Source organism: Monopterus albus, unplaced genomic scaffold, assembly GCF_001952655.1.
Source record: "Monopterus albus unplaced genomic scaffold, M_albus_1.0 scaffold130.1, whole genome shotgun sequence".
Taxonomy (NCBI): domain Eukaryota; kingdom Metazoa; phylum Chordata; class Actinopteri; order Synbranchiformes; family Synbranchidae; genus Monopterus; species Monopterus albus.
This window is the reverse complement of record NW_018128010.1, coordinates 543,095-568,679: the sequence shown is the minus strand read 5'-3', so window position 1 is coordinate 568,679 and position 25,585 is coordinate 543,095. Positions and strand designations below refer to the sequence as shown.

The window sequence follows — 25,585 nt, the reverse complement described above, 5'->3', positions numbered from 1 at the left end:
CAGTTAGTCCTTGCAGCATTCAGCTTGCTTTGCAAAGAAGTGGTTAGTGGATAGGGATAATAATCACCTTTATTGGCCAAGTATGTTACACACAAGGAATTTGTTTCTGGTACAGAACCGAGGCAACCATCTGCGGTTATACATAACTGGCAGAGAGCTTGTTGATTGGAGATATTATTGGTAAATCTCTTATATTCAGTTAGGATAAGAATCAAGGATTTTTGAGAAACTGCGAGGTCAGCAAATGCATTGCACAGTTATTATTCAATGCACAACTCCTTTTGGCTGAAACGAGTTGGTCTTCCTATTAAAGTTGCTCAAAACATTGCAAGGGTTGCTGGACTTTTTGTTTTCCAGTTAGTTTTTCCTTGTCTGTGCACCTTGACAGTAGGTGAAGTTGTGCCAGAACTTTCTGCTGTATCTGAACTCTCAGAAGGACAAAGGTGAATGGTTAATGGTTTGAAGAACTACTTGTATAGTGGGAGGGGGCATAGTTTCCTGCTACTGATAAATAGCATGTTCATGTTCATGCATTTCCGATTTTTCATAAAAAAAATATTTTATGATTGCCCTGCCTTATAGGGAGCCAGCCAGTGTGCCATCTTATCTCATCTGTTATTAACAATAGCTTTCCTCAGTAATTCAATTGTTGTAGCTTGAAAAGTCAATTCATTACAAGCTAGACTGAAAAATGTTTTTGCTCTACAAACCTGAGACTTTCTGGCTGGCCTTTGCCTACATTAAAGGTCCTTAGTGTGTTATCACATGGAAACAAGACAAGAAGACTCAGTGCATCATAAAATGAACTTGGCTCAGACTGACAACCAGTGTCAGCGGACTGTAGTCAGGTTTATTCCTGTTTTGTCTTTAATCATGTTTTCTTTGCCTCAGGCTTTGTTAGAGTGGCTGAGTGACAATCAAAATCTACTTATGCATATCAGTTGCCAGGAAGCAGCAAACTCACAAAGGTGCCCCTATACATCATGATTGCAAGGGCCAGAATACAGCTTCCTTTTGAGGAAACATAATTTGAGTGTGTTTAATACTGTTCTTCAATTCCGATTCTTGCTGTTAAGACTTTTCACTGTGATGTGGAGGAAACAGTGGCTGCAGCTACATGTATTGTACAATATGTTGGCTCCTTATTAAAAATGACATGAGTAGCTGACATTTGATGAACTGCCTGTGCACACATATACACAAAAAGACACATGCACACACACACACAATATATGTAAAGCTTTCACAACAACACCTCCAAAGTATAATTTGGATTAGGTGCTGGAGGTGTTTAGGCTGCTAGTATTCACTGAATAAATGAAACGTGAATAGTGGTAAGAAATAAGGTGGTGTCAAACTTTGATATCTCCCTGAAGCAGGTGATAATGAAATGGCTTGAGCACTGATGGTGAAATAAATAGTAAATAGCTCTGAGGCAAGCAAAACAACAGCAGTACCTTCTCTGGGAGATTAGAAAGGCATCAGGAGATTCATTCCCACTTTCAGATTCCTTATCATTGTTACAGGTTCCTTCCCTATCCTCTCTCTGGTCCTGTATAATGAGGCTAGAAACACATTGACAAAGGAGATCCAAGTAGCAAAGAGGAGCTACTCTGAAAGGCTGAAAAAATCAGTGTCTGGTCAGCGAGCCGTTGTCAGTGTGGAGGAACCTACGGAACATGACTGGTTACAGGAGACCATCACTCCCTGTTGTGGAAAGCTATCAGTTGGCTGATGAACTGAATGAGTTTCATTGCAGGTTTGAGAGGCAGTTCTCAGGAAACCCTCCATCAAGGAATTGAATGACTACAGACCTGTCGTTCTGACATCTGTAGTTATGAAGTGTTTTGAAAGACTGGTGTTGGCCCACCAGAAGGCAATAAAGTTCATGCTTATGCTTATATGGAAGGAGGCAAAAAGAAATCCATCTTTGTCATCCCTCTTATAGGAATAGCTGCACAGTGGGGCCTATATGTGGGAGGAAAGAGTCTGTGTCTTGTGGTGCACCTGTCCCTGCCTGTGAGAGGTCTATGTCGGAGCCCACTAGGAGGGCTTTCAACAGGGTTCAAACTGTTCTTAGAAGCACAACTGATATCAGCAAAAATGTATGTCAGTAAGCTGTCTTCTTTCCAAGCCAGCAAACCAAAGTAGCACAATATGATTAAATTAGAAGCCGCAGGGCACCGATGTGTGCACTCCCTGCTTTGTGCAAAAACACAGCCCTGACCACCTATGAAAGTGCAAGTAGCCAGTTAAGTGCTATAGGAGATGGGGCTTGTATTGTCTTCCAAGAGTTTGATGTTAATTCTAAATTGAGAATGTTTATAGCTTTGACACCCAAATGAGTTGAAGTTTGCTCCACCAAATATTGTTCTGAAGACCTGTGCCATGGAGGAGAAGGCATGTTTTCTGTCCTTTGTTTCCATCCATTCTCTGGCATCAACCTTCAGCTCACTTGTGCTGCCTGAGCACTCTTGAGTTCAGAGCTTGTTTTGGTTCCATAACATTATTAGCAACAAGTGTAAACAATTTGAGTCATAGTGTGTGCTTTGATTGCTGTTTAATATTAATAATTAATATGATATAATATTAATACTATAGGTTTTGCAAAAAGAGTGATTCATTCAATAAGCAAGATTTGTCAGCTGACAATTTTGTCCCAAGAGCGAGGTTTAGTGTTTGAGCAATTTAGAAAAACTGTAAAAGACTAAAGTTTACAAGCTGTGCAGGAATTCTAGAGTTAAATGTATGGCTAGTTGCCATCTTCAGAATACCTGTTATTTTCCAAGTGGCAGACCATCTGCACATAAATGGCAACATCCTTGAAGGTTTTAAGAAACTTTTTCTTTCTTGCTGAGGTAATTGCTGTTTGATATTGACTCTGCATCCGGGAAATGTTTTGGTGTTTGGGGCTATAAGACAAGAGGATGCTTGTACAGCAGAACTTTACCCATGTGTTTATAGTCTCGAGTCAGTTGCCTGTAAAGTTTGTTCTGGTTCTGAAGGTATGATTACGAGCTGTTTTAAAGGTGGGCGGGTGCCGAGCATGTGAACTATATCCTGGATGTGGATGCATTGAGGGGGAACCCTCAAAACCTGTCATTATATTTCACCTGGATTCCCATTCATTTTGATATAAACAGATGTCCAAAGTACTTAAGAGAGATGCTGTCTTCAGTCAACAGCCTTAAGATGCTCATCCCAGTGTCTGCTTTGAAAATTCAAGCAATTCTCACGGTCCTCAGTGGTTAAAGTTGTAGATTATACTGTACTGAATATGAAGCGGCTTTCCTATTCTGCTGGAGAGAGATTTGTTGAGCACTCGGTGGGTAGAGGAGCATTTGCCAGGGCTCAATTGAATATCACCATTAGAGAAGCCACTTATCGCTGTGGGAATGTCATGCAAAGTTCAAGTGAAATCAAGCAGTCAGTGGGAGTGTAACAGTCCCCTTTGGGATGTCTGTGACTCCTCTTGTACCTCTACTTTTAATTTATGTTCACATGTAGGCAACAGTAAAATATTTTGGGGGGGTTGTCATTGAGGTATGTTGTTCAATAAATTGGCTGGCATATTGACTACATGTAATGTTGCTCTTATTCCTTACTTACCTTCTGTATTTTTAATTTTACCAGAAGGATTGTTGGGATTGTTTTTTAAAATCAGTATTTCTATATTTCACTCCCTTAAAATCCTATTTCTTTTATGTTTTCCAAGATTTTAAAAAGTAAAATGTGGTTAATATTATGACATTCTAATTAAAATGATATAGTTCTATACAAAATCTAAAGTTATGAATCAGTTACATTTTTTTAATGAGTTAAAGTTTATACACATCAAATCATTTTTATAATATAGAGACCTAAGACTGGCTTGTCTCCAGTTTACATCCAGGCAACATTATATGTGCTTTGTGGTGTAGGAGGCTGCTGCTGCTGGAGCCTAGGAGTCAGAGGTTTACCTTTCAGTTAATGGCCCGTAGCTCTTTGAAGCTCACTGTTTGTCTGCTGCAACAAACCTTATCTGATTACTGGTCTAGTACAACAGGGTCTGAGTTCCTGGCTGCTAACCTCAGGCTAGCAGATCTGATTACTCCTCCTGTTGGGATCCAGTGCAGGCAGCCAAAACCATCTTTGTTTGGTTGTTCTTTGGGGGGAAATTCTGGCAGTTGCACGCCTCTTGATACAGCACTTATTGTCCTGGCTCTGCTCTCAGGACAGAATATAACATAAAAGTTTTCAGTTTTTTACTTGCACTTCAGGGTAATGTTATTTCAACCACAGAGATGGCTGATCTGAGAACCACACGTCTCAAAGCTTTGCCTTAAAAGTTTATTTTTGCTTTTATAACATGTCTTAGCTTGTTAATATAGAGCTGCTGCTGCCAAGGTCAGCTGATCTGAGACTCTGATTACTTGGAACAATAATTATATAGTGCATAATAATAAAAGGTATTTCCTGATCAGTAATTTTGCCTGGCAGCATCGTTGACTGACATTTAATGGGGTTTTTTTGCACTTGTCTTTTGCTTTCAATAGATAATATTTCATTAGATAACATCATCACACAGTTACAACAGTATGGATTTGTTTTGGTTCAGTTCAATTATCACTTAGTGTATTTCCACATCCTCGCTTCCATTTTTGCCTCGTACTGTGTGATGAGAAACGGCAGAGTGCCGTTTTGTAGGTGCAGAGATCCATTGTCATGGAAACCACAACTCTGCCCATGGCCTCCACCATTTACTTAAATTACTCTTTTTTGGTTGCAGTCACTCTGTAAGCCACAATGTTTTTACTGCTCAGGAGAGGCTTGTTTGCATTAGTCATAATATGGTATTTGATGATAACGGGAGAATTTTAAGTATAGTTTGCTCTTTCGTTTGGTTTCAGCTTTTGGCTGCTCAGATTATTTCCAAGACCTTAAACAACCATTTCACAAGCAGCATGACATGTTGTACATTGTTGAGGGGAAACGATGAAAGGGTTAACTAGAACAGCAGTGGGTGAGTGTGGCTGCAGTGGAATCTCAGCTTATAGAAATACTAATTGCAGTCAGGCAGGCCTGGGCTGGCATATCAAGCTCGACATCCCCCAGACCTCCTGTCAGGCCTCCTGCCTGCGTCTCAGACCCATCACTTTCAAAGTAAGTTCCACTACAAGGCTCATCCAGACCAAACGAGGAAATTCAGAAAAGCTTTCAGGTCCCTTTTTGTTTTTTAATACTCCATACAGAGGTAGAAATTCCACCAAAACACAATTTCAAGAATTTAGAAGGTGTTGTGTTAAGGGCTACAATTACAGTGTTGACTACATGCTGGTGTTTCGATGGAAACAGTCCCTCAATTTCTCCTGTAATCAGAGATAATCTCACAGAGTATGCTAGCTATTACAGATTCATCTCAGCAATTACATCAGGCACTCAGGTATCCTGTTGTGAAACAGCCAAAAGATGATTGTGGATTACATCCTCCTGTGCACTTTTCTCCATCTCCTTCACTCCTTTCTCTTCTGTTCTCTGCAGCTCCTGTCTTCTACTTTGGCAGCACAGACTACCATGTGGATGAGAGTGATGGCTCTGTGGAGGTGCAGGTGTGGAGGACAGGGACTGATCTTTCCAAAGCAGGAACTGTCACAGTGCGCTCAAGAAAGACCGATCCCGTCTCAGCTGAGGGTATGTGTCCCTGCAAGGTGCACTTAAACACAGCTTTAATTAGTAAATGCTTAGAGAGATATAAACCTCTCTTAACAACAGAGTTAGGTCAATACCCTGTCATTGTTTGTTTTCATGAGCTCCAGGAAATGTTATTGCTGGATATGCTGGGATGACCTTTGGGATGTAAACATTGTTTAAAGGTAGGGGGAGAGAACACAGGGCTTCTCTACTGGGGCCTTGTTAGCTATAACCAGTGTTGTGAAGATAATGGTGGTTTGAGTAAGAACAGATTTAGGAATGCATACTGATAGTTTGGCAAGTTGGTAAGCAAACTTTAGAATCTAAGACTGCTTGCTATCTCCTCAAGCCTACCCTATAGCCTCTATTACCTCTTGCCCCCAGGGAGTCTTCTCTCACCCTCTGGCTCAGACTCTTAACATCTCTGCTCAAGCCTGCACTTTAACTGTAAAAATAACTAGCATCAAATCATATGAAGCATGGTAGAAATAACTGGGTCTTAACTCCATGAAAGAAAAAACCTGCAGTCAAAAGGTGAGCTCTCAATACCCAGACTCTTCAGAGAATGGTAAATGAATAGCCCTTTTGCACTCATGGAGATATCCAGTTTCTTGCGTCACTCCTTTAAATTCCAATAAACTCCAGCTGTTCATGACCATTAAACATGAGTCAGAAAGCGCAATGCAGGATATATCCTTTCATCTTGCTTGCTGCCTGACATTAATAAATGGATTATGAACTACTGTAACACAATAACTGTCATCAATATGAGATCACATACAGTACTGTAGTCCATTTGTGCTATATCCACTGTATACCGTAAGCAGTCTGTTCTCTCAGATATGCCTGACCTATATTGTGTCATTGAGTAGCTGGTGTGGATTATGTGGGGATCAGCCGGAATCTGGACTTTGCGCCAGGGGTCACCATGCAGACATTTCGTGTGACCATCCTGGATGACCTGGGCCAGCCGGTGCTGGAGGGGCCAGAGAAGTTTGAACTGGTTATACGGATGCCCATGAATGGGATCCTCGGGGAGCCAAGCAAGACTACCATCCTCATCAATGACTCTGTTTCTGACTGTGAGTGAAAATTCTGGTTGCAATTGAAATATTTCATGTCATTACACTTAGTGATTTATGATGTTTACGCAGTATTTCTGATGTTGATTTATGGGTTTAATTATGTTGTTCTAGTGCCAAAGGTGCAGTTCCTTGATGCTGTGTTTGTGGGCAATGAGAACTCAGGGCAGATCTCAGCTACAATATACCGTAGTGGTGATATCAGCTACAAGTCCACAGTACGCTGTTACAGCAGGCAGGGGACAGCCCAGGTCACAAAGGACTTCATTGAGAGGCCCAATACTGATGTTTCCATCATTACCTTTTCACCAGGTGCTGCAGTAAAACCTTAGTACATGTATCCTTTCATGTTTTATCTTTACTTGTTACAGTTGATAACAAGGATGTAGGAGGCTGCTTAATATTTTTTCCCTGCATTTTTAAAATTTCTTTTCAGGGGAGAGTGAAAAGCCTTGTGTACTGGTTCTAGTTGATGACACAGAACATGAGGAAGAAGAAGAGCTCCGTCTTGTGTTAGGAAGCCCCAAGAGTGACTCTCCATTTGGAGCATCTATTGGAAGGCAGAATGAGACGCTTATCAAGATAAAAGATGATGCAGACAGTAAGAGCGCTGTGTTTTCTTGTTACACTTTGCTCCATACAGTAGTTCTATTCAAAGGCACCATGTGCAGAACTGTATGTGATTAAAACATCTTTTAAGTTAGATTAAATTTGTCATGGTGTCTTTTATAATATTACCAATGGGGCAACAAATTCAGAAAGTTGTAGGTGGTATACTGCAGTGTTACAGTTACAGTATACTAGCATGATTAAAACTACATGTCATGCCTTTTCAGAAGCCATTATTAGGTTCGGAGAGACCAAATTTAGTGTGAATGAACCGAGGGAAAGTAGCCAAGTGTCTGTGGTGAAGATCCCAGTGCTGCACGTTGGAGATGCCTCCAAAGTCTCTGTTGTCCGGGTTCACACCAAGGATGGATCTGCTAATTCTGGAGAGGACTACCATCCCATATCTGAAAGTAAACAGTATTGCTTGACACATTTATTGAGACAACAGCAATCTGAAATTTGCCTAACTAAGTAAGTAAATAAATAAATACATTTTTGTCAAATCTTTCCTTTCTTGGCAGAAATTGTATTTAAAGAGGGTGACACAGAGCATTATGTGGAGGTTGAGATTTTATATGATGGTGTCAGAGAAATGAGGGAGGCATTCACTGTGCACCTGAAGCCTGATGAGAACATGGTGGCAGAAACAGAGGTGAGAATTAAGTCAAATTAGTATGTAATTTAACTGTCAAGTATATTACTACTTGGTAAAACATCACATTAGCAGCAATGTGTTCTTAATGAACATTTTCTTAATTGACTCTGCTTGTCACTCAACAGATGAGTAAAGCCATAATCTATATTGAAGACACCAGCAGCATGGCAGATGTCACCTTCCCCTCAGTACCCAGAGTGGTTTCTCTGCTGCATTACGATGACATCGACAAGACCAGGGACTCGCTCCCTGTGGCTGGATACCCTGTCATTTGTGTCACTGTATGTCCCAACTAACAGACCAATAAATACTTAGTCATATACTTTTCAGTCACATAATCTTCTAATGATTCATTGAGTAAAGACTTTAGTTTTAGAAGTGCAGGTTCAGATAGGTAAATACTGTTAATGCATTAATATTTAGCATCAGTAGTATACAGAAATAACTTTGGTTATTGCAGTGGTTTTAGGTGCATTTCGCTCATGAGCATAATTTATCTTCCCTTTTACAGGCCTGTAATGCAAAGTACCCAGACTATGACAAAACAGCCTCCCTCTGTGTCAGTGAGAACATCAACAACACCCTAACTCGTTATCGTTGGCTCGTTAGTGCCCCCACCAGTCCGGACGGTGTCACCAGCCCTATGAGGGAAGTTGATTTTGATACCTTCTTCACCTCTTCCAAGCTCATCACTCTGGACTCAGTCTATTTCCACGCTGGGTCCAGGATCCAGTGTGCCGCGAGGGCTGTGAACTCTAACGGTGATGAAGGTCTGGAGCTCAGTAGCCCCATAGTGTCCATCAGCATGGATAAGGGTGAGTGCAGCTCATTCTCTGGCTCAACATGATAAGCAGCTGCTGGCAGTGTGTTGCTCTTCCACCACAGTACTTGCTGTTCTTGCTCTGACAGAAATCTGAGAGGGAAAAGATTTTTCTGTGAAGGATTTTTAGGGAAACAACACATTTGATGTTTGTTTATGGTGGGTTTTCAGGAATGTGCCAGCCTCGTGTTGTAGGCACAGTGGGGGCCGAGCCCTTCTCTGCCAAGCTGCGGTATACTGGAGTAGAGGACACAGACCACTCCAACCTCATCAAACTAACTGTCACCATGCCTCACATTGATGGTAAGAAGAGCCAATGAGATATTTTCACCGGTGAAAATATCTCAGGTGTTTGGTTTGAAACCACTCTGGGACAGTCAAACTAAATTCTTTTAAAAAGAAGCTACGTCAGTTAGTTTGCCTTTAATTATTAATCTAACATGTACACACTTCCATTTTATAGCTGCTTCATGTGTATCCTCCCTCAGGTATGTTGCCTGTAGTGTCCACCCAGCCCCTTTCTAACTTTGAGCTCACGCTGAGCCCTGATGGTACCCGCGTTGGCCACCATCGCTGCTCCAATTTACTGGACTACACTGAGGTCAAGACTCACTACGGCTTCCTTACTGAAGCCACCAAAAATCCAGAAGTGATTGGTGAGACTGCTCCTTACCAGTACAGCACTACCCTCAGGGGATCCAGCACACTACGATTCTACAGAAACCTCAACTTGGAGGCTTGTTTGTGGGAATTTACTAGCTACTATGACATGTCTGAACTGCTGAGTGACTGTGGAGGTACCATTGGGACTGATGGGCAGGTAAGCAACCCCACTTTTGAGCTTCAGTTTACCACTGATGTCTTCTGTCATCTCAAGGAGTAAGCTCAGTAAGTGGAGGCCCTTGAGGGTACAAATGTGGACTTAGGACTTACTGGTCTGTTATGCTGTATAAAAAGTCTTCCCTATTTTGATTCCAAAATCCACTTGGATTTCAGTGATTAATAATTTACAGCAATATTAAAACCCTGCTTGCCTACTTGGTTTTCCTTTAAAGACCCCAAAGTGAATACTAACTTTTAGAGAGATCATCTGTTATTGTCTTGAGACCACTTGTTAACCTCTGTAGTAATGACTAACCCTGCACCCTGTGTCCTTCAGTTCCTATGGCAAAGTCAATAATCAGCAGCCTCATAAAAACCCCTATTTGTGTGTCTTGCTATGTGCACAATGTGCTCTCTGCTTTACAAACTGCTATATATGGATATAGGAAGGAGTAACTCTTATAAGCCTCTCAGTCCTCCTGGCACGCACGCCTTGCAGCTTTCAACATTTGCATTCACCGTGGAAACCACTTTTGGTTCACTTGCAGTTAATTAAGGTAGAGTGTTGATAAAGGGCCAGAGGAGCGCATGGGGTACATCATGGTGAAAAGCTTCACTACGCTCTTTACTAAGGATTATTAATTAAAGCCCCACAGCACTGGAAAATATATTTAGGCTCTGACGGTATATAACTGTGTATATTGGATTATTATTATAATGAGAATTTCTCATTTTACATGGATTTGGGTTTATTTCATAACAAAGGCAACACACAGGTGATAACAGTCTTTCTCAGCAAGTACAACTACAGTATGTTGCCTGTAGCCATATCATCTAAATGTGAATGTGGCAGTAATAAACGCATCTTGATAAGTAAGCAGGCTGCTGCTAGTAATATAAACTTTACCTCAGTCAGGAGTAATATCTTGAGGTCAGAAATTGATAGTGCACATAATTTGCAATAAATGATGATCATGCTCACTTCTTTCTTCACTGATTGGTGGCTGCATTGTACAGGGACAATCAAATAATTTATAAAAGAAATCCTGGAGTACACACATCTAGCAATGAAGGCATCCATCGAGAGAGAGAGAGATGTATACGTTCAGCTCTTGTAGAGCCCTGTATTTAGATTTTGTTGCTATGGTTACTGTTGAACAGAGCAAAAGAGTATGTAGATGCATGGACTGGGGCTTCACAGGTTTCGTTTCAGGATCCTTAAGTCGGGATCAATGGGAAAAACAGCTTTTTTTGTGTGTGGGTGCCCTGTGGCCAGAGTAGTCCTCTGACTGGTCAGGCAGGCTGAGCAGAGACAGTTCGGTGGAGGTTGGGGGCAGTGTCATGTCACAGCGTAAGGTTTAGTGTCCAGCTTAACATGACCACAGGAATCTAATAAGGCCCAGCAGGTTGTGTCAAAGGCCATTCTGCAAATCATTTGCCACAACTCTTAGCGCCCAGAGGCATCGACATGTCTCCACAGGAACATGGAGCCAGTGCAGGCAGGTACCTCTCACAGGTCAGAGGAAAATGCAGATACCCACAAGAGCTTGCTCTGTGCTTGGAATTCTTTGACCAATTTATGGGAGCTGTTTTTTGGAGAAAGATGTAAATGTCGCAGAGTCCCTGCTTGTTAGTTTGTGGTGTTAACTAAAAACAGCAAGACATTATAACTTGGACATATTTGATTTGCAATTGAAAAATTTCAATTTGAAAAGATGAAAATGTAGTGGTCAGAGTCCATGAACACTATGGAGAATACATTCAACCTTAGAGTTATAGACCATCAATGAACTTAATGATTCTTTGTTGATGTTTACAATATAAGCACGATTTCCCAGTGAAATGTTTCTCAAATCCTCTAATGTACTGTATGTGTTGCCAAATCCAATCAGTTTGTGAACTTAATGAAACCCTATTCAGAACAGAACTTGCTTATATCACCCATTATTTCTAGAGATATTGTATATGTACTTTATGCAGGATGTCTTTATGTTTTTCTCTATGAAGAATTACTTGAATTTTTTGCTCAGACACAAAATGTTGGTTTTAATTGTAGGTTCTGAATCTGGTCCAGTCCTATGTAACCCTACGAGTCCCGCTCCATGTATCCTATGTCTTCCACTCCCCTGTGGGAGCAGGAGGATGGCAGCATTTTGACTTACAGTCAGAGCTGAAGCTCACATTTGTATACGACACTGCCATCTTATGGAGGGATGGTATTGGTAGCCCACCAGAATCTGAACTACAAGGTATGACCTGAACAGTTGTTTGCAAGATAAACTTGAGAATGACTTCAAATATGTTCTCTAAATGAGGGGTGTAAATTAGTACTTAAATTAACTCTGTCTGTGACTGTCTTTGCAGGTGCTCTTTACCCAGCTAGCATGCGTATAAATGGCCAAGGGCGACTAGTGGTCAACTTCCGCACTGAGGCTCGATTTAGAGGCCTGTTTGTGTTTGCACATCCAGGTACAGAAGTGATGTAGTGTTTAAATTTGATGTGATCTATGAGTCTGTTTTATAGCATATCATAATATTTTGCATACAAGTTGAGATAAAACATTTCCTGATATAGAAGATCTTTAGAGCAGGAGAGGATTCACTTAGCTTTTAACTGCATGGTTATATTTATGTGTGATAATACATTTTAAGCTGTGCACTAATTCTCTTTTTAAAGTACATTATCAATAGATAAAAATAATGGTATTTGTGTCCCTTTGTCACTTATGTTTGTTTTTTATTTAAGCATTTTAACTTGCAACTGAGGATGCTGATTTAATACTTTGATATATTTTACCATCAGCCTCACCACTCATCTCCATGGTCATGTGTCCGGACCTTCCTGGTTTGACCTTTAACCTCAGTCTTGTGAGGAATGAGCCAACTTACAACCAGCCCATCCAGCAGTGGACATTCATCTCTGATTTTGCTGTGAGGAAACATTTTGTGTTCCTAAGAGTGGCTGTATTGTTTATCCTGTTCATACTGATCACAATTTCCCCTCTCAGGTGCGTGACTACTCTGGCACGTACACAGTGAAGCTGATCCCCTGTACATCCCAACCCAGCCTGGAGTACACCATCCCTCCCGTTTGCAATCCTAGAGAGCCTCTTACCTTTGACCTGGATATCCGCTTTCAGCAGGTAAGTTCCTCTTGTTTAAAGGTTAGTGATCCTTGTGGGGCAATTAAGTAAGTAAAACCAGGATTCAGCAAGAAATGGAGGCCAACTCAAACAATTATATATTAAAATAAGCAATTACTTTTACTCTGTAAAATTTTAAAAATCTAAAACCAAAAGTGAAGTATAGTGTTCTGTTATCACAGTTAAATAACATATTATTTCAACTACACTGATTGAAGTTATGAAATTAACATGCATGGATTAAGTCACATATTTTACTTGGGTTTATTTAAATTCAGACCACTGTTGTACATTTGAAACAAGTACCTGTTAATCTTTGTGAATACTGGATGACGTGTTTTATTTATTCACCCCTTTTCCTTCATTCATTACTTCCTCTAAGTCACATCGCTTGGTTCATATTTACACATTTATTTTTCTTTCACTCTCTATTGTCTGGATCAGCTGAGAAAAAGAGGCAACACCACTAATTAGTCAAAAAGTTTCTACTCTTCTCATTTTCTCAGAGAGTGGCACATCACTAATCAACATCCCACTTTCAATCTTTTAACTGTACCTGCAGTGATGTGTGACTCCTTATGCTGATGCCAACATCGACCTGGAGTGGTCATACAAATCCCCATCTAACTTATCCCCAGTCCAAAGATATCCAGTGAAATCTCATTTTGTTTAACATAAATTCCCAGTGTATTCCAGTAAAAAAAGGAAATGAAGACAAGCAAGCAAATTCTCACATTTGTGAAGCTGTAATCTTACATCTTTTACAAATGTGTTGGTCTTATTATGCAGAACATGAAGGTGAGTAGTGGAGCTATTTGCAAATACAAGGAAGACTGTGAATTTATTGAGAAGTGTGTCATACTCCCGCTGACACAGTCTACAAATGACCAGACACACTGGATGCACTGTCCATTAGGTGTAATCATGTAGCAAGCAGTATTTAAAAAATTCACAGTGTCCATCTAAAAACCATTTTTGAGTGTTGTGTCTTGTATGTGTTTCTAGGTCAGCGACACCGTGGCTGCTGAGTTCAGTCTGAACACGCACATGATTTTATTCTCTAAAAGAACGCTCTGGCTCTCAGACAGCTCCATGGGCTTTGAACAGGAAAGTGACACTGTCTTCTCACAGGGTAAGGCAGCAATGTGCAGCCAAAAAAGACAAATGTCCTTGAAGGTTTTTTGGAAGTGCCAAAATTGAATGGGTGGCTGTGAATGTATTTCATTGCTTAGCTCCTAGGACTTAGGAAGTAATGTTCCCCATTAGTTCCTGATTCAACAGGATGAAACAAAAATGAGGCCTCCATGAATTGTCATTTTGACCACTTGAATGTCTTTTCTCAAAACAAACTAATTAGGAGAGTGTGAACTTTATTACTTCCAAAAAGGTCTTGAACGTTTTTGAGAAACCCTTGAAGCTGCTGCTCTTGTCAAGAGTTAGAGAGCAGTTTTATCTTAGGTTTTAAAGTTGCTTTCATTAAAACCATGAATACTATGCACATATGTTGTGTTACATGTGTTTCGCTGTGATGAAAACTGTATTTCCCTCCCCCCCCAGGGGACACAGTGTATGGCCGAGTGATGGTGGATCCAGTGCAGAACTTGGGCGACTCCTTCATTTGTAACATAGAGAAAGTGTTCCTGTGTACTGGAGCTGATGGATATGTCCCTAAATACAACCCCAGCAACTTTGAGTTTGGCTGCCTGGCTGATGCTCCATCACTTCTCTACAGATTCAAGATCATTGTGAGGAAACAAAAGTACATCATTCATCCAATGTATGTGATTTGTGTCCATTTAAACTTAAACATTCTTTCCTGTTTCACTCCAGGACAAGGCCCAGCCAGAAACCCAGGCCCGGTCGTTTGGTAATGTAGCTTTCAATGCCTTCCTGGCAGTGGATGATGCTGGTGCCTTAGCTCTAGTGAGACAACCTGGGTCAGATGGTTTCAAAATGGATTCCTCAGCTCTCTTCCAGGTTAGTATGCAGGTCATGTACGAGAAACATTTATTTTATGTGCGTCTGTGTTTTTGGCTTGTTAAGAACGAAAGGTATTGGTATTTCTACAGGCCTCACGAGCATAAATCAATTGCTGTAAAGTTTTCTCCTTTTCAGCTCCATTGTACAGTAACTGCACTGGACATACTGAATGTTTGAAGTGACATTTCATTGTTATGTTGGTCCAGATATACACTAAAAGTGGCCTAGAGGTATAGCTGGTATAAAACTGTTGCTCCCTCCAGGTGTCTGCAGGGAGAGAGTGGTATATTCACACCATCTACACTGTCCGTTCTCGGGATAATGCTAACCGTGGCATAGGGAAGAGAAGTCTGGAATACCATGTGATGGGCCAGCACACAGATCTGCTTCCAAAGGATCAGCATCGCACCAGAAGATCAGCCAATGATGTGCCAGACATAGAGGAGATCGGTGCGAGTAACAACCGTGGCACCAACATCCTGCACATCACGCTGGACCGCAGCAACCAGCAGAGGACAAGCATAGAGAGGGAGATCTTTACCAAAGGGATCATCCCCCATGAGCTCAACCACAAAGACAGTGACAACAGACTAGTGTTGATCATTGGTATCTTTGTCGGGCTGCTCCTCACCATTCTCATCATCATTGTGGCAGTGTTATTGGTCCGGTGTAAGCGAGAGAAGAAAGATGTACCCAAGAACTCCAGCAGCGCAGAGCCCATGATGACACCAGGCCTCAGTAGTAGTGACAGCTCAGAGGTCTAACACACAGCCTGACAACTGAGAGTTTGTTTTATTTTGCAAGTGCCTCACATTTAGATAAAAAGTGAAGATTGTGTGTGAAGAAACACAAATTGCAAGAGCTTTGATTCTATTCAGAAATCTACTTGAAATATTGCATCAGGAAGTGGTATGGACACTGACTAGGACACAGACTGTGTTAGTAGCGCTTTCAAGGTACTTGTAAAGTTGTCAGCCCTCACTTATTGATTTGCTTTTGGCACCACTTGATCCAAAAAAAAGGTGTTATTATGTTTCCAAAGGTGCTACAGATGATGCCTCTTAACTTGAATGGCATTTGGTGTTTTACTGAGTCAGTCAAAACAAGCTGGATTATTTTACATATTATAGTAGTTAACAACATGCTTTATACGTTTGATGCTCTGCATTAAGGCACTGTCCATAGTCTGCTTACACTGGGTAAATGTCTGTTCTTATAAAGATTGGTTTGTCCTTAGATTCAGTGCGTGCCTACAGGACTTTGAGGTGTCATGATGTGTTATGTCTTGTGTGATCGGTAATACATTCATTCAGATGATTTCATTTTCATTTGACTGTGGTTTCTTATGCTCATGCTTTTGCATGCATTTATTTTTGATTGAAATTGTAAAAAAAAAACAAAAAAAAAACAAAACTGAAGGCTGAATTTGAACTGAATTGTGACAAATCTCATCTACATTTACACTAGATTGTATTTTACAGCCTATCACATGAAAACTATTTATTAGTAGCTCATTTTTATTGTTATATTCCCTCCAATATTTAGTTATTGAAATATCATGAGACCTTGTAATTGACACGTGGCACTAAATCAACAAAGATAAGTTAAACTGTTGAGAGTTTGTAGTACTGAGCCGACTTTCAAGACAGCTGGTCTGTACAGTGTAGTACGCTGTAGTAGTGGGTCCAGATCCACTGTTTCCAACAGGAATTATTTTCACTCGTAGCTCAACTGGTATGCTGAAATTCTAATGTTAACTACTGTAGTGTAACAGACACAGCTGGGACTCTACATCTCTCTAAGAACAGGGTGTCGACTGGGCTGTTATATCTTTTAACACTTGCAATATCATCTAATAAATTTCACTTAAAGGGAATTAAATGTTTTACCCACAATCATCTTGTTAAAAATTCTCTCCCTGATTAATTAGTTTTAAATGTATTTATTTTTAATGCATTATTTAGCACATGCAAATCGTATATCATTTCCTCTCCCTTTTTAATTTTGATTTGAACCTGTTTTATTGTACCGCTTGTACTTTGTAGATTATACTGTACAATACACATACAGTTTATGCCATTTGCTTTAAAACCTTGCACAGATGAGGTGGAACATTATACAAACTTCTCATGTATCAGTGTTTTGGCTTTGTCTTGTTTCAGATCCAGGCACCATATTGCCATCAAATCTGATTACCTCATAGCACTGTATACTGAATAAGAGACACCAACTTCATAGTCAGTTTATTTGTCAGGCTTATATTTTACTTTGAAATCAAGAACTATTCTATGCAACCTGTGATATCATACCTTCATGAAATGTTTAGCCCAAAATTTCCCCTCAGTGCACAGCTGCTTGCTAAATTAGGTTTGACACTGGTTCTTTTATTCCACTCCAATGCATTGAGCTTTTTATGCACATGTATATGCATATGCATTGCCTATAAATATACCCTTTAGTTGTTTTGGGAATGGTTATTGTTAAATTGCATACTGTATGTGCTGTGAGTAAGAACAGGCCAGAAGCACAAAGTGGTCTGCAAATAAATTTTTCAAAAAAAAACAAAATTGTATGTTTTTTTGATAAAATATACATTTCAGCTTGAAGATGTTTTTCAGTAGTGTCACAGGGAGGGAAATGTGTGAAGTCACTTAAAACCATTGCCATAAACATCCACTGATCCAGGTGAACCCTTTTTTGTCAAAATGCAGAATATAAGGCCTTCTGAGAAGAGAGAGACAAGGCACTTACAGTAACTACTACAAATTGTTCTGTGGTTGCTCTTATTATTCATTCAGGATGAAATTAAATGTAGATGTGCATCCACCATATCTACTTATCTTGTCATTTCCTCAGTGCCACTATTCAGTGATTAATGGTCTAATTTACATGAACAAACAGGTCAGTTCCCCTCAGTGCAAGTCAGGCATAATGAGTAGGCCAATACATTTACAACAACTCAGTAAACCATGTGCTTTTATTACCAGTGCATATTCATAGAGAAAACAAGCGTGTTTGTATTGTATGACAAACAACGTAGAGTAAAATCTTTCAGACATCTTAAAATGGTGAGCCTCCGACTCTTCAAAGATGCCTGAGCTCCTGTTTGGCAACAAATCAATCAGTGCATGAAAAACAGCTTCCTGGGTGACTAAATCGGGCCATGTTCTGTAGCACAAGACATCTTCACACTGCGGCGGGTGCACGTTTGCATGTGGGAGTTTAACACAGCCCTGTGACTAATTACATCAGGCCAGGAAGTTGTCTTTTCCTTGCACCTTTGACTCTCTTCTGTTGTGGCACCAGGCTTTCTTATGACATTATACAGAATGAACAGGAGGGGGAGTAAGAGCAGCAACAGCTCTACTGCTACAGGCTTGTCCTCAGATCTAACAGCATTAGAAACTATTCTGAAGCTTGGATGAGTTTGCTGGCAAATGCCATCTAATAAGTCACTACTTCATCATTTTGTAATAGTTTCCTATGTGAAAGCAAATCTAACTAACCGGCTGCAAAACAGAATTCATATTTCATTCCAAGAATTCTTATGACATTGAATCCACACTATGTTAAATGAACTGTTTCCTGACATCGCTCCCAGTGTCCCTCTCATCTGAAGTTGCTACTTCCATATGGTGACTAATTTGGGTGGATTTCCTGAGATGTGTATTAACACATTAATGAATAAACTATAAACACATTTAATTGTTAAAGGCAAAACAAACTTTGTATGAGCCCGTGAGCTCATTCAGAAAAGTGAAGCTTAGAAAACCTGTTTTTAAATGACATTCTGAATGAAAACAAAGATTGGCTTGCAGCCTTGGAAAAGAGCTGCATTGTGCACAAACGCCAATCTAAATTTTCTGCCGAATTCTGCTTTAAGGTGAAATTTCTCTGTAAGGACCATGGATAAAGTATGAAGCTCCAACGAAAAACCAAAACACATGAATTTAGAAAAATAATTTGTAAATGCTGAGCTGGTGTATAAAATAAATTAACTTTGTGTTTCCTTTAAAACAAACAGATATTAACAAAACATATTGTGCTGATTACATTAGCAATAAATATGACACTTGTTTTAAGCATGTGCTGGGTATGGTCTCAAAAGCACACTTCTTACAGTAACAGCTGCCATACACACGTTTACAATCCTGGAAACTGTGGCTGCTGCTCTCTGAATTGTTTCAAAGTCATATCACATACATACTCAGTGAGCTAATATACACAATATACATTTATGTATATACAGTACATACAGCTAATCAGTGCACAGATGGCGGTGACATTTCTATGCAAGATGTCAGTAAATGAGAAATCTTCTTTGCTAGGAAGCATAGCGCAGTTCATTTCACTGTAAGCATCAACTAGTTCATGGAAAAAGCAACACTGCATTGTCGCCTAGACATTAAGATAAAATAAAACGTCATGCATTTGAACAAGGTATGGCTCATTAAAATACTTCATTCCATCTCCTACCCTGTCCGGTCTCACAGAAAGCACTGTGTAATTATACCATCAACTCACCAAAAAGCTTTGGCATGTTCCGTACCACCGATCCATATCTTTATGTCCATTACTTGTCCCAAGGAGGCTACATCATCCAACTTTAAAAACAACCTTCAGTACACATCATCAGAAGAGTTAACTTGGGTTCAGACAATTATATCTGGGAGATTAGCTGATGTGCACATCAAAAGGCTGTACTGGAAAGGTCATTGCACCCTGGGGAATTTGTCGCTTGTGTCATTATCAGTGCTTACGGTTGATGGCTGTCTCAGGTCTCTACTGCAGGTAGCGGTACACCTTGAAGCAGTGGTTTCCAGAGTCTGCCACCGCCACATGGCCATCAGAGGTGAGGGCCAGGCCCTGGGGGCCATAAAGGGGGTCCGCTGATGTATTGATGTAGGACAGGAAGGACCCAGAGCTATCAAACACCTGGTTGGTAACACATCATATATGGACAAATTGGGTAAGTGATATAATACAGTAAATTTGCTTACTGCATTCAGTAAGATGTAGGATGAGAAAACTAACCTGGATCCGACTATTGCCCCAGTCAGCAACAATGATATTCCCATTGGCATCCACAGCCACACCTGTTGGAGCATTGAACTGTCCGTTGCCCTCTCCATGAGAGCCAAATTTAAACAGGAACTCCCCATCTGCATTGTACACCTACAGGAGATAATACACAGGAAAATGGAAAAATGACTGTTGTCACACACAATAATGCACGTTAAGCAAAATAGGATACAAAGGATGTTGCTAAAATTAACAGTCATGCACAACAGCTGTTTACCTTTTACATTTTTTTACTTTTACTGTTTTATATGCACTTTGGCAAGACTAGCAATCACTGTGAAAGAACAGGAATATCCCCAGTACTTCATTCAGATTAACGAAGTTGTAAAAAAAATGCTTTGGAACATTTTCAGTAATCAAATATATGATTTATTTATTTACAGTGTTTCCTGTGCAGGTTTACAAGAACAGAAAATGTCAACACAAACTTACAACAAACCATACCTTGACTGAATGGTTATGAAAGTCTGTCACCACAATTTCATTTTTATTATTTACAGCCACAAAGTGAGGACCTGGAAGCGGGACAGGAGAAAGAGAAGGAAAAAGGAAAGCTGTGTCATCCACTGCTGTAAAACATGACAGGAAGTTCCACACTATTTTTGGATGTTGGAAACAAGACACACAGCAGTCACAGAGAGACTCAGAGCTGACGTGGGACAACACCGGAGACATGACGGAGCAAAAGAACAGATTCATTTTCTTAGTTCACACTCAATTACTTACTGAAAACAGGGCCAGATTTACTAAGCTTTTGTTCCAGTGCAATATTTGCACCACTTTTTTCTACAAGAAAAGAAAAGGTCCAGGTGAGAAATAAAGGAACAAGTGAGTTAACTGAAATAGTGCTGTCTGTGCAATAACTTAAGCCACATCAGTCAGTAATAAGCAAATCCTAATAAATTATTTTTGTTCCATTAAATATGAGGAGAGGAAAAGACAGAAAAGCAACTGCCACATATTTTCCATTCTTTAGTGTGTATTACAAATGTTGATCCCTACATCTCTGTCTTGTACTATGAAGATCAGGGTTGTGTTTAATATCAGTGCAAAACTAAAGAATCATTAAATAAGCAGTGTTACATGCATACATTAAGTGGAGTCTTTAAAAAAAAAAGATGTGCAACATGCTAACCACTAAATAAATCAAATCTGTGAAATGAATATTCCTGTAAAGAATTAAATCAGATCCGTAAATCTGGCCCAACATGACCTGACACATGAAGCATCAGATGATGTGCATCTCAGCCTCTTCCTGTAAAGTAAGAGACATCATTAATGAAATGATCATACTGATACTTGTAGTAGCACACAGTACCTGTGAAGTGTCTGTCTGATGTCCCTCTGGCTCCGAACTTTGTCACCAGCTTCCCATTTGATTGAAAGATGAAGACACAGCAGGCCTTATTATCAACAGTGATGATATGCCCATTCTTATCCACAGCCACACCTTTGGGTCCCATCAATCTTCCCGCACCAATTTTACTCTGTTATAGCCAGACGGACAGTTTGGTCATTCAGCTGAATATTTTTAATTTGTATATGCACTTTTTTTTTTTCCTGGCTGAGAACATTCACCTTGAACTTTCCATCCGAGGAGAAGATGCTAATCCATCTGTTGTCATAGTCAGCTACAATGATGTCACCATTCATGTCCACTGTGACCCCTGTGGGGCGCTGCAGCTGCCCTGGTGAACGACCTCTGACCCCAAACCTCATTTTAAACTGACCATCATTTGAGAATACCTAGAAGTAGAGGATGTTATATAATGCCACGCCTTACGCAGTGCAATAATTCATATCATTTTATTGCTGCTAAAGGGAATAATGACCTGTATACACTGGCTGTTGCTGTCTGCCACAACAATCCGTCCATTACTGGAGGTCGTGATGCCTTGTAGGTTAGTGAATTCTCCTTTATCTCTCCCTCTTGTTCCTGTTGAAATAAAAAAAGAGATTAGGCTGCTTTAGAGGTATACATGTTAAAATACCTCTTGAAAGGTTGAGCTGTTATGTTGCAACTGTTTGAACAGAGGGAACTATTTTGCAGCACAGAGGAGGCCTAAAACTGAACACTGCATTATCAGGTACTCAGCTTATCCAGAAACAGAGAATTAGAGAGACTGTGTGCTTTAATGCTAAATATTTTGTAGCCCAGTCAGCAATTACGGAAGAGTATTAGGGTCACTGCATAAATATCTGAGAATAAAGTCAAAATTCTGAGATTAAAGTCAGAATTTAAAAAAAAATGTATGCAGTGGCCCTAATACTCTTCCGTATACCATAACTAACGGGGGACCAAGCCAGTTATTCACCCACCCACTCTGTAGATCAGCTCATCCTCTATTGGGTTTTCCTTTTTCTTTGTGGTGCTGTACATGCTGGAGGGCCTGCGCACAGCCTTCTGTCGAACATGACCTCCTCCTCCACTTGGGGACTTCACTCGTCTCTTCACATCGTCTGGTGACTGCAAGACGTCTGACGGTTTGACAGCACGCAAACGGAACGGACTCCCCCTCACAGGCTGTTCATACAGCAACAAAGAAAACATGTATTCTCCCTCTGAGCGGATGGTATATCCAACATCATAGGTGCCATTTTTGTTGTCCACGACCTCAGCTTCAGTGCACACACCATCTGCAGAAACAATCTCTGCCCTTAGAGCAGCATTGCCAGTCTTCACCAGTTCTCCATCCTTATCTTTAGTAGTGACTGTGACTGTAGTGTGCTGGCCAACCAGCGCGTGCCGCAGACCTTCACCAGTGGCAACACTAGTATGGCCTACAGCTCCGGTTGTGATCAGGACTCCCAGGTTCTGGATGGAGCGCCTCAGTCCATCCGTCTCTACTTGGCATTCCAGATGACCATTTTCATGGGGATGTTCAGGAAAATTGTGTCGTGCCAGGGCACTGACGCGCTCACCCATCTGCTTTTGGACCAACAGGACCTCTGTAGCACTGCCATGGCTCAGTGCCTGCTCTGTGAAGTTGCAGCTGCTTTGAATGTTTTCTTTGCTCTGAAGCAAAGAGGTCAGCTGGGCTTGAAGCACCTAATACCCAAAGAGGCAGAAGCAGACAGTCAATGGTGCTTAAGTTAAAATGTGGAAAACACAGCACATTTTCAGAGCTCTGACCTTCTGCTTGGTGCTACAGATGTTTTCCACTTCTGTAATGAGAGCAGTCTTGCGTTGGTATAAGGCCTTTTCCAGCTCATCAAAAGTGTTAGTGATTTCAGTCACTGCCTCATTTTTCCGCTCCATAAGCTGCTTGGAGATCTCACTCACAAGCCCGATGGCAGTTGTCAGCTGAGGTAGTCTGCCCGAACAAAATAAAGATGATGAAGAGCAAATCAGACTTTCAAATTAGCATTCTTTCCAATACTTCTACAGCCCAATATGCATTATGAAACAAACCACTAAAATCTATACCTGTTGCGCACAGTGTCCAGCTGATTTTTAAGTTCTGACTTGTGCTGTTCCAGCACATCCCTCAGAGGAACTGTCACATGTTCTCTGTGTTCTCCTTCTGTACACTCCAGACACATGGCCGTTTCACATGACTGACAGTAAAACTCCATCACCTGTAGGTGGCGCAGTGGAGCATAAAAAAACTGAACATCATATTTCTGTAGATAAATAGGCTTTTAAATTCTAGACATATTTGATACAAAATCTTGTTAACAGTACATACAGCAATGTTGACCTCTGACCGATCTAGCCTACTATTTGTCTGGGTTCTTTTGTTTTAACTTACCTTGCCTTCATGGTTTGGGCAGGAGAGGGGTGGACAAGCTGTAGCTGCACTGGCTGACTCAAGAACACTGCAGGTCTCAGGTCGGCTGCACTCTGGGTCTCGCTGCAACACCTCCATTAGGTTTGTGATGAAGAAGTTGTTCTGCAGGGCCGCCACACCCTTCTCTGGCAAGATAGAGGTCTGTCTGCATACTGGGCAGGACAGTGTCAGTGACTGAGGGGGGATGTAGTTCTGTAGGCATCTACACAAAGACAAGATGCAAGAGAAATTAATTTGAAAGGTCAATGTGGTGTCATTTTTTTGTTTGTCAGAAAACAACATTCTAGTGCTTGCAGTTTTCAATGGGCACACAGTAACAGACTGCACCAAATTCTTTAATTAACTGCATTCTCTCTCCTATGTGGAAGCAGCAGAGCTGTGGAAACCAAAGTGATCGAGGCCTTAGAGAAACCACAATGACAAGGGAACAGCTAGTGGGGGGTGGTGTGATTTGAGGCCATTCACAAAATGTTTTAATTTCTTTAGGTATAATGCATCCCATTTAGAGAATCTACTGTAGGTAGAGGGGACACAAAACACTGCAATGCACTAAACTATTTACATCTTTTCTTATATGATATCAAAAACATTTTTTTCTATATCTTGTCAAAAAAGTGTTAAAAGCTGTCTCATCTTGGATTTTTGCTTAAAAAATGCTTAATGGCTTTAATTAGATTCTTATCTATCATCTTCTCTTTAATTGCCTCCCACTGTTTTACTATTTGTCTTTCAACTGTCATATTAATCTTTTTAGCTTGTCAGTGACCTGTAAAGCACTTTAAACTGCATTAACGTGCTGTGCAAATAAAGTTTGGCTAATTGGCTTGGAGCTTACTTCTCACAGAATGTGTGCAGGCAGGGCAGGACCTTGGGGTTGTGATAATGGTCCAAACAAATGCTGCAGACCAGGAACTGCTTGTCTATCTGCCTGACCACAGGGCTGGTGCTGCCGGTCTCACGCTTAGCCATGATGATGGATGTTCAAAGGGGGCAAAGGGACCACTTAATCTGCACACACACAAGATGGAAGAAACAGGAGAAGGGTCAAGAAAGCCTTGAGGAACCACTCAGAGGGTGAGGAGGGTGTATTTGCCTAGAGTCAGCATGAGCACAAGGAAGAATGAGTCATAATATTGCCTGTTCACATTAGAAAACCTCACCCAAAGTCCTGTTAACTGCAGGCATGCCAGACTTTCCTTCTCCTATTAAAACTATGCCAGTAGGATCCCACAAACAGCATAGCCGGAGGTCATGTGAATTTTTTTTTTTTTTTAAAAATCCAAATTAAGCTAATGTGGTAGAAAAAAAAGAATCTATGTGATTAACACCACAGGGCAGAACTCTCAGTCTAGGAGCCAACATGTGTGTAGGTAAAAATGCTGTTAACAAAAACTGTTTTAATGCATCTTGTGTTTCACTCCCAGCAACGTTGCACATTACACAGTCATCTGTGTCATTAACATTTTTTCAGTCCTGGCTGAGTGGATGCCTGCTGGCTCTCTGTAGAGATCAAAGTTACCATTTCATGAAACTGCATCACTGGGTCAAGCACAGATTAGCTCAGCGTGCCAATGACATGTGGTACATAAGCACATAAAGCATTAGGAGAACACCAACACCACAGTCACACTGCTTTAATCAAATCAAATCAAATCAAATTTTATTTGTATAGCGCCAAATTACATCAAAAGTCATCTCAGGACACTTTACAAAGTAAGGTCTAGACCTTACTGTTATCAATATTATTACATAGGGAAAACCCAACAAATCCCCCTTGAGCAAGCACTTGGTGACAGTGGGGAGGAAAAACTCCCTTTAACGGAAGAAACCTCCGACAGACCCCGGCTCTTGGTGGGCGGCCTTCTGCCTCGACCGGTTGGGGTGAGTGGATAGAGGAGAGACAAAAGAAGAAAAGCAACAAGACACAACAA

The 25,585-nt window shown here is 40.7% G+C and overlaps 2 protein-coding genes across 4 annotated transcripts in view; one reads left to right on the top strand and one right to left on the bottom strand.

Moving 5' to 3' along the window:
* The window catches only part of frem2b (FRAS1 related extracellular matrix 2b), a 49,431-nt gene extending 31,894 nt beyond the window's left edge, over positions 1-17,537 (top strand). The window contains exons 7-24 of the mRNA XM_020613094.1: positions 5,521-5,670; positions 6,543-6,752; positions 6,867-7,064; positions 7,189-7,353; positions 7,589-7,771; positions 7,883-8,013; positions 8,142-8,297; positions 8,528-8,831; positions 9,008-9,139; positions 9,325-9,656; positions 11,715-11,907; positions 12,023-12,127; positions 12,462-12,589; positions 12,667-12,801; positions 13,807-13,933; positions 14,359-14,546; positions 14,632-14,778; positions 15,045-17,537. Of these exons, the coding sequence (XP_020468750.1) occupies positions 5,521-5,670; positions 6,543-6,752; positions 6,867-7,064; positions 7,189-7,353; positions 7,589-7,771; positions 7,883-8,013; positions 8,142-8,297; positions 8,528-8,831; positions 9,008-9,139; positions 9,325-9,656; positions 11,715-11,907; positions 12,023-12,127; positions 12,462-12,589; positions 12,667-12,801; positions 13,807-13,933; positions 14,359-14,546; positions 14,632-14,778; positions 15,045-15,545 (3,485 nt within the window). The 3' untranslated portion in view covers positions 15,546-17,537. The remainder of the gene's footprint in view (positions 1-5,520; positions 5,671-6,542; positions 6,753-6,866; positions 7,065-7,188; positions 7,354-7,588; positions 7,772-7,882; positions 8,014-8,141; positions 8,298-8,527; positions 8,832-9,007; positions 9,140-9,324; positions 9,657-11,714; positions 11,908-12,022; positions 12,128-12,461; positions 12,590-12,666; positions 12,802-13,806; positions 13,934-14,358; positions 14,547-14,631; positions 14,779-15,044) is intronic.
* Positions 17,538-17,762: 225 nt separating this feature from the next.
* The window catches only part of LOC109967499 (tripartite motif-containing protein 3-like), a 15,361-nt gene continuing 7,538 nt past the window's right edge, over positions 17,763-25,585 (bottom strand). For 2 of the 3 annotated variants that reach the window (XM_020613116.1, XM_020613117.1), the window contains exons 2-13: positions 24,490-24,662; positions 23,616-23,856; positions 23,291-23,442; positions 22,997-23,177; positions 22,183-22,912; positions 21,696-21,799; positions 21,442-21,609; positions 21,182-21,350; positions 20,590-20,649; positions 20,308-20,378; positions 19,816-19,956; positions 17,763-19,716 (exon numbers count right to left, since the gene is read on the bottom strand). In XM_020613116.1, the coding sequence (XP_020468772.1) occupies positions 19,564-19,716; positions 19,816-19,956; positions 20,308-20,378; positions 20,590-20,649; positions 21,182-21,350; positions 21,442-21,609; positions 21,696-21,799; positions 22,183-22,912; positions 22,997-23,177; positions 23,291-23,442; positions 23,616-23,856; positions 24,490-24,623 (2,304 nt within the window). In that variant the 5' untranslated portion in view covers positions 24,624-24,662 and the 3' untranslated portion in view covers positions 17,763-19,563. The remainder of the gene's footprint in view (positions 19,717-19,815; positions 19,957-20,307; positions 20,379-20,589; positions 20,650-21,181; positions 21,351-21,441; positions 21,610-21,695; positions 21,800-22,182; positions 22,913-22,996; positions 23,178-23,290; positions 23,443-23,615; positions 23,857-24,489; positions 24,663-25,585) is intronic. The other variant, XM_020613118.1, reaches the window with a different exon arrangement.